Consider the following 13,888-nt stretch of genomic DNA (forward strand, 5'->3'; position numbering starts at 1 on the left):
GGTTTATGGCACAGAGAGTTTCTCCCTTCTGCCGCCTGCTATCAGGGACTATCGGGAATCGATCGGAACTTTGAGACTTTTTTTTACCGTTCCTGTGGTCTGCTCTTTATCAATTTAAGGTACTGCTTTGCACTGCAGTAATTATATGTTATAGTTATGTGGTCTTATCAGTGTTAGTCTTTGATTTGTCTTGTTTTTTTTGTGATATCACTCTAGAGGAACACTGTATCATTTCTTAATGGATGCATGCATTTCTAAATGACAATAAATGAGGACTGAGTGTCCTCAGAATCTAAAAAAAATCTAAAAAATGATTTTTCAACAAAACTTTTTGTTACATACCAATTTATTTATGTACCTTCCACTGAAAGTACAACATTTTTTGACTTTTGTTCAAGTTACACCAAATGTTTCATAATGTGTTTTAGCTTGTGGATTAAGCCTTTAACCACCTGCTTGAACAAGTAGTCTTCACAAGTCAAGGCTCGCCTATATTATTACTTCTGATTCAGATGTCTGCTCAATATCTCTTGTTATGTTCCTGAGTTAGCTCCAGGACTGCAATTTCCGTTCTCAATGCAAAATTACAATTGCAGGAAAATACTGTAAACCCAGCCTTTGATTTTTTTTCAGGTGGTTGAGGTTTTAACAGTTCTCTTGTAGAAGCACAACAGAGAAACACTCAAGTGTTTCAGTGTTTGCCACTGTAGGTGTTCAGACAGCATGGTGATTTAGCTATTACACTTGTAATTTGGAAGACTGTACTAATGACATAAAGACAGTTCAGATTTCACCAAATCAGCCAGCAGATTTAAATGCTTTTAATTAAAGAATAAACTCTGCAATATTAGGACACTGGAAACATTAGAAAGAACTAGGGAGTGTTTATGCACCTTCATTCAGACCTCAGGAGGGCAGATGGTTAAGAACTGTTTAACTGTTTTCCTTTGAGTATTTCAGTTTCATTTATAGTCTTTTAGTCTATTTTCAGTGGGGCTTGTTTGTAACTGACATTTCTGTTGAGGGTTCAATCTTTGCAAAAACAGGTAAGGTGTAAAATCATGAGTCACTGGGGATATTGGGGAACACTGAATTGAAAACAAAATTCCTTGTGGCTCTTGTATTAGATGGAAAATGCAAAGGAATTATCCTTCCTCAGTGTTTGCACACTTCTTGATGCATCTTGGTATAGACTTCCAAGTAAGTATGTTGAGAAGCTGAACAGGTGGCTAATTATAGAATCAGGATAAAGAAGATCATGAACTTTTATAGAAATAATTCTATTGCTGGTTCTTCATTCTATTTCCTGTCCTTTCCCCATAACCATATACATTTTTGAGTATTTATTCATTTCTCTTTTGAAAATTATGTTTCTACCATAGCTCCGTGAATAAATCCTATGTTTCTTCGGCCAAATATTTTAAGTCTACTATTGTTTTGTTATTTATATAATCAAAACGCTTCATTATTTTGAAGACCTGTCACAAATCTGGTTTTTTTTGCTCGATTGATGCTGCTTTCTGTCGAATAAATCATCCCTGGATTCCTGTTTAAAAAACGTTCTTTAAATTTAGATTTTTATTTCAAAAGTGGTAGAATATTTTAGGGAATTTCCTTTTTTAAAAAGCAAACCTTTGTTTTTAAGTCTCAAAATACTTCCTAAATTATGATCTTTAGAATTGGGTACAATACACTTGCTTGAAACCAACCAGTGTTTGGTAAAGGTTTGGCGTAACTTCCTTTTGTTCATTATATCTCTATATATATAAAGCCAAAATAGTTGCTTTGATGGGTAGGAAGACGGCCAGCATATTTAAGATACAGGGCGTAGTTGTTAGTGCAACGTTTACAGCTTGGGGTGTTCTGGAGTTCAGAGTTCAATTCTGGCACAGTTTTGTAAAGATCCTCTATCCGGTGTCCCTGTGGAATGTATGGGATTTCCCCTGGTGCTCCAGTTTCCTCTCCCAGTCCAAAGATGTACCAGGTAGATTAAATGGTCATTGTAAGTTGTCCAGTGATTAGGTCCAGTTAATTGGGATTGTGAGTTTGCTGGGGCTGCGTGGCAGACCTCGCTGTATCGCCAAATTAAAATAAATTTAGAAATTTTAGTAGAAGTGTTCATGAATACGTACAAAATCATTCAAAAGTTTAATGGAATTGTGGGCTTTATTTCAAGAGCTGAGAATCATACTATAATTTTCTAGGCTACATTTGCAGTATTTTGTTCTAGGGCATAGCCACAGAAAAGGTATCTTGCCTCAGGAATGCCTGAATGTTTGTACTCTTTCAAGAATATATGATAATGGGGTGACATTTTGGAGATGTTCAACATGATTGAAACATTTGACAATTTAGACGGATGGAAACTATTTCTTCTAGGTCTGTTGAGATGAATGAAGAGAGGGTACTGAAAAGCAGCTAGTTGCGGCAAGTTTTGAATAAAGGAGGCACTAACATTTGATCGAAGATATTTAGGTGTGGTCAAAACACTTCATTTCAAACAGAACATCGTGGAGGTCTGAAACAATTAAAATGCGTTTGCAGCTGAGGGCCAATTTTAAATTTCAGAATTATGATTGGTAGATACTCAGGATGTAACAACTTTGAGGTTACGGAATGACCCTTTAGAGAACATTGGATTTGTTCCTTGCTTTATGATGGGATGTGACAGAGCAGATAGAGAGATGTGGGTAGATTTTAAAAGGCATATGCACATAGATTAAATTAAGAGTGTACTTTAACATTTGCAAAAATAAAGCAGGTTTTAACGTAGCTGCAATAAACTGACTTTCAGATATAACTGAGTTTTGCATTTGTAGATGCGAGCAACTTGCCAGCGTCTACCAAAAAGGCCTTCTAAATCTGTGCAGTAGTAAAGGTGGCTTTCCATTGCTCAGGGAACTCAGTCTGACACTCTTGCTCACATCACACCATCGGTACTTCAGGGAAGCAGTCTGAAATCTGGGTGCTGATTCTCTAATCTGTCTTTATTTTCAGCATATAACTCTTTCCAGAGTTGCACATGCAGTCTCTGTTCTGGACGATATAACCTTCATAATTGTCAATAATGAATCTAATATAGAATTTGGGAGGATGACTTTCTTTTTTTGTAGTGATGTGTGCAGCTTTCTGCTGAGGAGTGGTTCAGTAGAAATGTATTTAAACCATTAAGCATACATCACAGAAAGGAATAGAGATTCATTTGGATGAAATATGGGAGCAAGGTCATGTAAAAGTATATGGTTCAAGTGAAATATAAGCCTGTTGGAGTGAAAAGCCTTGCTGTATTATTCAAAAACCATTGTCTTCCTAATTTGCTGCCCCTCTCCCATCTAATCAACCCTCTCATACTAACAGTAGCATAGTTCATAGACTAGCTGCTTTACAGCTTCATTGACCTATGTTCAATTTTGAACTCTTGTGCTGTCTTTGTGGGTTTCCTGAGTGTTTTGCTTTCTCTCCACAACCCAAAAACTTGTAGGTTGGTGGTTTAATTGGTCACTGTAAACTGCTGTTAGTGTGTAAGTGTTTGATGGGAATGTGGATGAGGTGGTGGGATAGGAAACAGTGATTGGGGCATCTTTCAATAGTTTCTGTGATTTTCATATGAAATGTTACAAAAGAGTAAAAATCAAAGTTGTTAAGGTCGAACTTATTGTCATATGTGCATAAAGTATATTACCAAGTGTTCTTTTAAAAACACGCAGCAACAACATGGGCACATAGCATTAGATGCAAAACATTCATAAATTAAAAAAGAGAACACAATTAAAACAAAAGAAAACAAAATTCTTTTTGGAGCAAAGTGGTCATAGTGTTGCTATACCAAGATTAGAATTATGCAGAACCAAACGAAGGGAAGTAGCTGTCATTGGACCTGGTGGTGTAGGGCTCAGGCTTCTGTACCTCCCGCGTGGTGATAGCTGCAAGACAATAGCATAGCCTGGATAGTGGTGATCTTTGATGATGGATGCTGCCTTCTTGAGTCAGTGTCTAATGTTGATGTTTTCGATAGTGGGGTGGGGGGGAATGTTCCTGTGATTTATTTGGCTGAATCCACTACTATCTGCAGTTTCTTGCATTCTTGTGCCAGACCATGATGCAACCAGTCAGGATACTTTCAACAGTAGATCTGTCGAAGTTTGTTCATACCTTTTGGTAACATACCTGTAAAGACATTGGCATGCCTTTCTTTTGACTGTATCGTCATGCCTGGCCCTGGATAGATTATCCAATATGTTAATGCCAAGAATTTTAAAGCTACTGCCAGCCTACCAATAGATTGGTACAGTTTCGTGCTCTTCTTCCTGAAGTCAACTATCAGTTCACTTCGGTTGTTGTGGCATCATGCAACCAGGTGTCCTAAGTAGATACCAGTAAACTGCTTTGACTGAATAAATCAGTAACTAGAAAAGACAATTGCAATAAATGGCAAAAAAAAAAGGGCGGGGGAGATTTTTAGTGCAAAAAATTATGATCTAGAAGTACAAAAATGTAAATTTAAAATGTATTGGATGATTACTTGAAAAAATGATTGGAGGACTATGGAAAAAAGGTTATAGAGGAGTGAAACTAATTGGAGAGTGCATTGAATGAACTGCTGTGAATCCTTTCTGACAAATAGCATGATTCCTTGTGGTTTTACATTAATGGGGCTTGCTGCATTGGGACAGAAATATTTTGATACTGATTCTTTTCTTGTTTGTGTGTGTGCACTGCCCATTGTGTGCAGTTACATTTTCCTTGGAATAGCTTGGTTGATTTCTGAGATAGAGGATTCCCTTTAAGGTGAATGCTGAAAAGTTGTTTTATCTGACTGGAAAGATTAGAACTTGTGGGCTAGGATGAGGCCCCAGATAAGGGGACAGCCGCTTAGGATGACGGAGAGACATTTCTTTACGTAGAGGTTTGTAAGTTCGACCCCAACCAAAGCTCGACGCAGAAAGACAAATGATCCTTCAGGTTTTGTCTGATATCTTTGAAATTTCCAACAAAGGAAATGGATGGTAAATAATTTTTAGAGATTGGATCAGTAGGTAATTTTTCCTAATTTCAAAAATAAACTATTAATCATTACAAATTTTAAAAAGTCTCTTTACATCAGAATATGTGGGGATCAAGCTGCAATACATTGTCCGTCATAATCTTATTGAATGGTGAAGCAAGTTCAAGGGATTCCTTGGTCTTCTCGCCATTTTATGCTTCAGGAGGTTATGAGGTAATGATCAGTGATAGGATCTGTGGGCATAATATGATTTAACTTGACAGTGTTGCTCCCTAGTTATAGGCAATACTTTGAACTGGGAGTCTTAAAGTTTGGCATGTATTTAGTACTGCCACACTCTTTAGTGTTCTTTATGGAAAATGAGCATTCATATATTTTTTGCAAGTTATTGAGTATGCTTAACTTTGTTTCTGTTGTCTCTTTAGAGTAAACTTTCCTGCCAGCCAGCTATACGCTTCGAAGGAAATCAAGGGGTAAGTCTTTGGAATCTTGCTTTGTTTTTCTAAAACTTGAGGAACAGTATGTTGTTTCAAATTTGTCACATTTTTCCCTTCCCTCTTTATGGAGCCATTGACTTATTTCTGGGTAATTTTCCATGGGCATGTGGTAGTTGAACTGTCTCCAAGTAGCCGTGATTCTTATTTCAGTCTTCAGATTGAGTAGATGATTGTTATTTACTCTTGTGCAATGGTGAGGGAAAGCATCTGTTTTGCTGCAATAACAACTCTTAGAAGTAGGAACTGACCTTCGAGTTGTAGATTCTATTGTGCCACTCACTTGGTGCTGATTTGTACTTTTGTTCTATTCACCTTACTTGATTCATAACCCTTAACTCATTTGCCTGGTAAAAGTTCATCTATTGTACTCTATCTCTTGTCGTTTGTTTACATGTGAAAACACAACTTCAGGTTTTACTCTGAATGGCCTGGCTTAAATCAAAAATCTCCTTCTGGGCACTTAATGACGTATATTCTCTGTTTTCTGTCGGCTCCTTAAATAATCTCAAATAACTAAATTAGATCAATTCTATGTTCTATATTGAATGGATTGCACATCTGATCTACAGAGACTGTTGCAAGACTTTTGGTCCTTTAATCTTTTTGGTGAATTTTGCTGCATTCTCTCTCAAGGTCTTTCTAAGGTACTGTTGCCCATATTTGTGAACCCCACTTTCTTAGAGTTGTGACCAAAATCAGGCCCAGCAATCCCAGTGCCGTACTTTTGACTAAACCAAGTACTTCAATGTTGGGTCCAAATCTGAAACAATGCAATTTGGAATCCAATCAGGCTCTGTTACCATTCTAGTCTCCTTGAGATAAAGGTAATTTAAAGTAATTTTCTAATCCTTGTATCTTTTGTGTAAAATTGCTTATCACCAGTTAGCAACAGATGTTTTTGGGATGTTTCCATTTCTGTGTCAGCACCCCAATACTGTATTAACTAACTCCACTTGAAACATGAACAAACAAGTGAACTTAATATTTACAAGATGTTAACTATTGACTAGATCCTTTTAAGGGCCATTCTTGCTTTTGATTCAATCTGTACTGTTGAAAAGAATCTGTACTGATTGTTGCAAATGCTGTACTTTATTTGGTTAGGGGAGAAGTAAGTAGTTTTTCTTGTTGTCCTGGCTAATGCTGATCATCACTTGTGGAATTTTTCTGTGTCGAATGACTGCTGATATTTGAGTTCACAGTTAACACCCTTCAATGTCCGTGAGATATTTGAGCAAAGCCAATCTCTCTAAGCCATGAGAGAGTTGTTATCTGTGACTCAAGGTTGTTACCTGTATCTATTGAGTTAATCTTTGGTTGTTTTAGCAGCTTGAACCCATATTAATTCTGAGATTCTCAGTGCTGTAGCTTAGAAACCTAGTCCATTAAAGAAAAAAAACTACAGGACATAATGCATCTGATTTTGCTACACTAATTATAAGATGGACATCAACTTCCTTCTGGACTGAAAGTTCCCATGACGCAATGAGAAATGCAAGAAGGTTAACCTATTTCATCCAGTAGCAAAGAAGGAGACCATTCATCCCATCAGGGTATGTACTGAGTATCAAGGAGCAAAGTCATAGCTGACAGCAAGGAAATGACCCTTCGACCCAACTTGCCCATGCTAATAAAAATTAGCTATATGAGCAAGTGTCACTTGGCCTCGATCCCTCTAAACTTTTCCTATCCATGTACCTAACCAAATGTCCTTTAAAATGTTGTAATCATACCTGCATCCTCTGGCAGTTTATTCCATATACTCATGTAACACCCTGGTTAAGATTTTTTTTACTGCTATGCTGTAGGTATTTAATTTTGGCAGTTCTGTAAGAGCAGTCTGTTCTGCTTTGAGCATGTTTGAGTTTGAGCTAAAGAGAAGGAACTATGTTGTTCAACAATGTTGTGTCAGCCAATCAGGATGGTAGAACTGGGAGAAGGTTCCAGAGAATGCTGGGTGGAGAGGCTTTTGTGACAGATACTGGTGTGGGTCGAGATCTTTTTGGTGGGAGCTGGGAGAAGACAGGAGGGAAGATGGCCGAGGTTGCTGTCCTTGTTGCACAAGGTTCTTAGTGCAGATGAATGGCTTCAAGGAGAAGGGGCCAATACTTCCATGGGGGAGCCCATTTGTTCGAGATAGACTTTGAGTGTCACTTGGAAGATGGTATGTGCTTTCATGCAGACTGTGGGTCCAACACATGAGTTAAAGACAACTTCAAGATGAGCTCCAATTCGTGTGCACGGTAATGGGCTCTTTTTATTCTTTTTTTTTCCTTTTCTTTTTCCTACTAACTGTTCGACCTAAAGCTGACATTTGTAAATATGCTTTCTTTGTAATTGTATGCAGTGTACAATCTATTATTTCTTGCCGACGGCTAATTGCACAGGGGCAGTATCCGCACAGATCGGGGTTCAGGTGGTCAAGACATCCCAACTTCCTGCTTTGGTGGGACCCAAGTCCTACCGACCCTAGATATACAGAGTTTGAGAAAGGTGGTTTTCTCACCGCTGTCCAGTGCCTGTTAGTGAGAGGCTAATGAGTCGCATCTCTAGAGACGCCTGTTAAAAGGGGGTTTCACTCACTATCCTCTGTGGAAAAAGTTCCCCTTTAATCTTTCCCTTCTCACTTAAACCTATGTCCTCTAGTTTTGGGATCCCATACTCTCCAACAGTTCAGTTATTCCTGCTCCCACTACAGTATTTTTCTGCTTTACTTATCCAATTCCCATGGCCCTGGACCAGTATTTATATCAATATTACCTCATTGTTATTTCAAAGTTACTTTTGAGAATTGGCTCTATGCAAATTGGTTGCACTGTTTCCTATGTTATGGGCTTGATTTCCTCTCAAAATTCCATCATTGATTTAAAAATTGCTTTGATGGGTCTTGAGATTGTGTGACATCTGGCCACCCCACCTCCCTCTCAACATTGCAAATATCATGATTAATATTTTTTGAGTATAATTATAGTTGGGTAGGCGTGATGATTGCTGTGTATCTGGAAGCAACTCCCAATGTCAGTTAGGCTCCACCAGCATCTTTGGGCTCTTGATATTTGTACTAATTCTTTCTAATAAATGCAAAGCTGCAGCATGTTATAAGTTCTCCATAGGTTTGTGATAGGAACTATTCTAATATAATGGGGCAGCATGGTAGTGTAGTGACTGCATGGGTTTCCTCTGGATATTCCAGTTTCCTCCCACAGTCCAAAATGTACAGTCTGGTAGGTTAATTGGTCATTGTAAATTATCCCATTATTAAGCTAGGGTTATTTCAGGGGTTGCTGGGCAGGCAGCTCGAAGGGCCAGAAAGGCCTATTCCATGTTGCATCTCAATAAATAGATTTTTTTAAAAATCTTGTTAACAGGACCTGAACTTAATAAATTTGAATTTATAACTTGCTGCAATTATAATTTGCAACAATTATAAAATCAGAGTATCTAATTGGAGATCTTGAGAGATTTATCATTATTATACTCAAATTTACACTTCAATAATGGAGTAAGAGGCAAGGTCCCAGAGCTTCCATCCTCAGGGATCTTGCCTCCAAGTCCATTATTGATGTGTGAATCTGACCATCCAGCTATGTAGGGCCTAATCCAGTCCTCATCATGATATATGCTAACACACTCATCAAGGGCCCACAGGGTGTTGTCATGGATAAAACAAATGGGCTGTTTTTGTCTTTCCACCATTAGATGACCCTGGAAAATAGCACATCCCTATTGCTGAGACAGTAATTCTCCATACTTTGGAGCTGGAGCTTGTATTCATCGTGACTTCAAGCCAAAGCTACAACTCTCATCAATGCAAGCGTTCCCTGGCAATAGCATCACATTATTTGCTTTGCATTGTTGGGGTATGTTTGAATGCAGTTCCAGAAACTTAGCGGATCAAAACAATATAAAAGCCATCCTTGTCAGAGCTGTTACCAGCTGCCTTGTACCTACTTCACCAATGTGTGCTCTCTCCCAAACATTATTCAGAAGTAAATAATGATATGGATCTCTCCTGACTATTTTACACTTTTACACCAGTATCAGATTTGACACTATGTTGATCAATATTTGCAGTCACAGTCTTGTGACATTTAAATGAGTGCTTTCAAGGTAACCATTTAAAATTTCAAGAAAAAGGTAAATTTGGATCAGGTGCAGATGCACAATGATGGCATGGAATTACATCAGATTGATTGCCACAGTGCTATCAGTACCATGGAGATACTTGCATTATATGTACAAGTTAGTAGGCCTGTTCTAGGTTTCTGTTCTTATTTAAAAAAAAATCTCATACACTTTTATAGAAATCTGAAACCTGACACAAAGCTATTCATAGACTGAAACTGCCACTGCATCTTCTGGCGCTATGTCTGCAGCTCTCAGGTTTGATCTATGAGTGAGCAGCATTGATCCCTCTTACTGTAAATTTATATTTCTGCCTTTGCAAATGATACAATTCAAATACAATTTAGTGTAATGCGAGCTTACCACGTTTCTTCAGGATGATTTTTAGTAATAGAAAGTTGTTTCATAACTGTATGGAATTCAGCATTTGTTGCATTATTAAATTGCAAATATGAGAGTAATATAGAGTTTGGTTGAAATTTTCATGAAATCCTCCTCCAAGTTCCACTCAGTGATTCCAGATGAGCAGCACACAAGCTTGTCTGCTGTGTGAAATCAGATTTGGCACCTGCACTTCCATTTGCAGTTGATTATTCTATTGATGCTCAATACTGTGTCTTTATACACGCTCATTAGGATGAGGTACTGGCGAGTGATTATGTAAATCAGTACTTTCAGGAGAGGAACACGCCATGTACAGAACTTGTCCAGCAGAGCAAAACTTTAAAGGCAATCTGTTACCTGTAGCTTCTACATTCTGCAGCCAATTACATCAGAAAGTGAGCAATAGAAACAAACTGACTAAAGAGGGACATTTATGCACAGCACTGTATGACATCTTTTAGAAATGGCTTAAGTATTTCATACAATTAAGGACTATGCAGTGAATAGAGTATTAGTGTTGGTAAGTGCCATCCAATTTTTCAGACAGCAATGCACTGAATGAGTAGTTCATTTAGTGGCATTACTCGAAGGAGAATGGTGATCAGAATCCTGGCTGACTTTTCTGTTTGCTGAATGTTGCCATGAGGTCTTTAGTATCTACCTGAACTGTCAGACTACATGTTCATTTAATCCTTTGCCCAGGAGAAAATGGTTCTGAACTTGTTTTTTTTCCCCAATTCTGAATTGACTGCTTGCATAGAATAAAGTGTTCTGTTCAAGATTAATTACACAACATAGATGGTTAAAGTTCTCCCTGATTAAGCTTCTAAACATCATGGCAAACTGCCAACAAGGGATGCAAAATTGCAGGTAAGTAATATTGATTGCTTAATTGTGATTTGCAAAAGTCAGTTGGCATATTGATGGGTAAAGGTAGATAAAACTTTTCTGCTTTCAGCACTTTGGTTTTAAAGAAAAAAAACATTTATAATGGTGTTGCAGCTTCTCTGCTAACCATTTACTATCCTTACTTGGTCTCTAGCTATCATTTCTCAGCGATGACTAGACAACACTTGGCACTGATGGCCAGAGTGGGGGTAATAAGTAGGATGGTGCTTGGTACCCTTCCATCCCTTTCATTCTTTGATCAAAGGAGGCTTGTTTTAGTAGGTGATTTGATAACAGCCCTGGGGAAAGAGCCCACTAACCACCAAGTGCCTCTTATTGGCGAGGCAGGCTGACTCCCCAAATCCTCAGGTCAATCCATAAAATCCATCAATTCTTTCTTGTATGGATCTTGACCTAGGGTTTGGCTCTCCTAAAGCCAACTGCTACTGGTACTTTCTCTTGTAGTCATTGCTGTCTGTCAACCATCTCCCCAACCCCTCTTGCCTTCCCCTTGATATGCTTATATCAGTATATCATTACCAGAAATGTACTGTACTGTTTCAATAGAAATAAATTAATCCAAACATCATCCTTATTTGTGAAAGCCATGTTTCTGCTTTATTTATCAGCACCATCTATCTATCAGTATTCATTTCCCTTCTGTATCCAGACCATGGGCCATTGTGAGGCTTAACTTTTCCTCTTGAAAGACTGTCTATGGACCTTAGAAATAGCAAACTTTGATATTTTTTTTAATCTGAGCCACATGTCGTTTATCATACAGCATTCAGCAGAACCAAAGCTACAGGTACCCAGAAAGAAGATTATTTTCACATCCTCCCAATTTATTATGAGTAGTGGTCATTGGGGCAGAGGTCCTTATTTTCTCAAATAGTTCAACTGGGCCGTGTTAGTTAATCACCATTTTCTATTTCAAATCCATTTATAATTGCAGATGCCTTAGAAACCTTGAACAGCTGGAAGAATTTTCCTGTCTAATTATATCTATACCATGGTTAGAATTTCTAGTTTCCCCTTAATCTCCACATTCATCACAATCAGAAAGATACACAAATCAGTGTTTAGGAGTTGCTTTTGTACTTTATTCCTTAATTGGTGCTGAATGGTATGACCTCAGGTCAGCAGTGTCTCAAATAAGGACAAGATTAAACACTTGCAATTTCTGTTCCTGATCATTTGGTTACTTGTTTGTAGATGTCTGTTAGCCAGCGTTTGCTTTCCATGGGGTAGACTATTTCAGATAGTCAATCACTTTCTGACCATATGAAGGGAAATTTTAAATCAAATGAAAATGTTTCAATTGAATTGACTTTATTACTTATATCCTTCATATGCATCAGAGGTAAAAATCTTTACGTTATGTCTCCATCTAGATGTGCAATGTGCAATTATGGTAATTTATAATAAGTATTATGTATAACAGGATAGTCAATATAACATAGAAATACAGTTGTATCAGCATGCATTAAGCAATCTGATGGCCTGATGGAAGAAGCTGACCCGGAGCCTGTTGGTCCTGGTCCAGAGATTTGGTATGAAACAAATACACTCAAAAACTTCTATAGATGTACCATTCAGAGCATTCTGACAGGCTGCATCACTGACTGGTATGGGGGGGAGGGGCTACTGCACAAGACCAAAAGAAGCTGAAGAGGGTTGGAAATTTAGTCGGCTCCATCTTGGATACTAGTCTACAAAATACCCAGTACATCTTCAAGGAGCGGTGTCTCAGAGAGGCAGCTTCCATTATTATGGACCTCCAGCACCCAGGGCATGCCCTTTTCTCACTGTTACCATCAGGTAGGAGATACAGAAGCCTGAAGGCGCACACTCAGCAATTCAGGAACAGCTTCTTCCCCTTTGCTATCCGATTTCTAAATGGACGTTGAATCCTTGAACACTTCCTCACTTTTAAAATGTATATTATTTCCCTTTTTTTTTTGCACAATTTTTAATCTATTTAATAATAGTGTACTACAATTGATTTGACCCAGCTGGTGGCATCAGCATCGGACTTCGGGATGAAAGGTCCCGAGTTTGAATCCAGCCAGCTCCCTTGCGCGCTTTCCATCCGTGCTGGGCTATGAGTTGGGGAGAAACTCACCTGGCAGAAGGCAATGGTAAACCACCGCTGTAACTTGCCTCGTACGCGGTTCCCCACTACGTCAGAGAGGCGTGGAGGGAAATGGTCCGCTAACCGGAGAAACTCCGGATGCCACCTACCTTTCCTTTCCTATAATTGATTTACTTAATTTATTTTATTTTTCCTTCTATGTTATTTATTACATTGAACTGCTGCTGCCAAGTTAGCAAATTTCAAGACAAATGCCGGCGATAAGAAACCTGATTCTGATTCTTTTATGCTGCTGTACCATTTCCTGGGGGGTAGCAGCTGGAGCAGTTTGTGGTTGGGGTGACTTGGGTCTCCAATGATCCTTCATGGCCCTTTTTACACACCTGTCGTTGTAAATGTCCTGAATAGTGGGAAGTTCACATCCTTTATTCCGTCAATGACTGGTCTTCAATAATGGCAGCCGAAATAACTACAGTATTTTAACGCATATAACTTCATAGTTCAAAGAAAATTAGGCCTCGCCAATGACTTATACATGTTCAACACAACATCCAAACTCCTGTTCCCATTGGTTTTGAGTAAAATGGTTCCTCTTGAATACCATATTGCACTTATTAGCAGTTGTCTTGTATTAATAGCTCTATTCTAGAGATGTCCCAACTAGATACGTGTCCATTTTAACAAGCCAAGTCATTATCTGAAAATCACTCTTCAGGTTTGTTATCTAGTCTTTCCTTTTCTAAGATCTCCATCTAGTTCAGTCTTGTGCAGGGAATCAACTCTCAATTCTTCTGCTTTCCATAGTACTTGGATGTTTGCTTTCCCCTGTATTGAAGAGTATGGGACCCACCACTACATAATATACAAACTTCCAGTCCTATTAATAAAATATTT

The 13,888-nt window shown here is 38.3% G+C and overlaps 1 protein-coding gene across 1 annotated transcript in view; it reads left to right on the forward strand.

Annotated features, from left to right (window-relative positions):
- ell (elongation factor RNA polymerase II) overlaps positions 1-13,888 on the forward strand; it is a 136,424-nt gene that overhangs the window by 42,602 nt on the left and 79,934 nt on the right. The window contains exon 2 of the mRNA XM_072244570.1: positions 5,431-5,478. Coding sequence (XP_072100671.1) covers positions 5,431-5,478 — 48 coding nt within the window. The remainder of the gene's footprint in view (positions 1-5,430; positions 5,479-13,888) is intronic.

Source organism: Mobula birostris, chromosome 26, assembly GCF_030028105.1.
Source record: "Mobula birostris isolate sMobBir1 chromosome 26, sMobBir1.hap1, whole genome shotgun sequence".
Taxonomy (NCBI): domain Eukaryota; kingdom Metazoa; phylum Chordata; class Chondrichthyes; order Myliobatiformes; family Myliobatidae; genus Mobula; species Mobula birostris.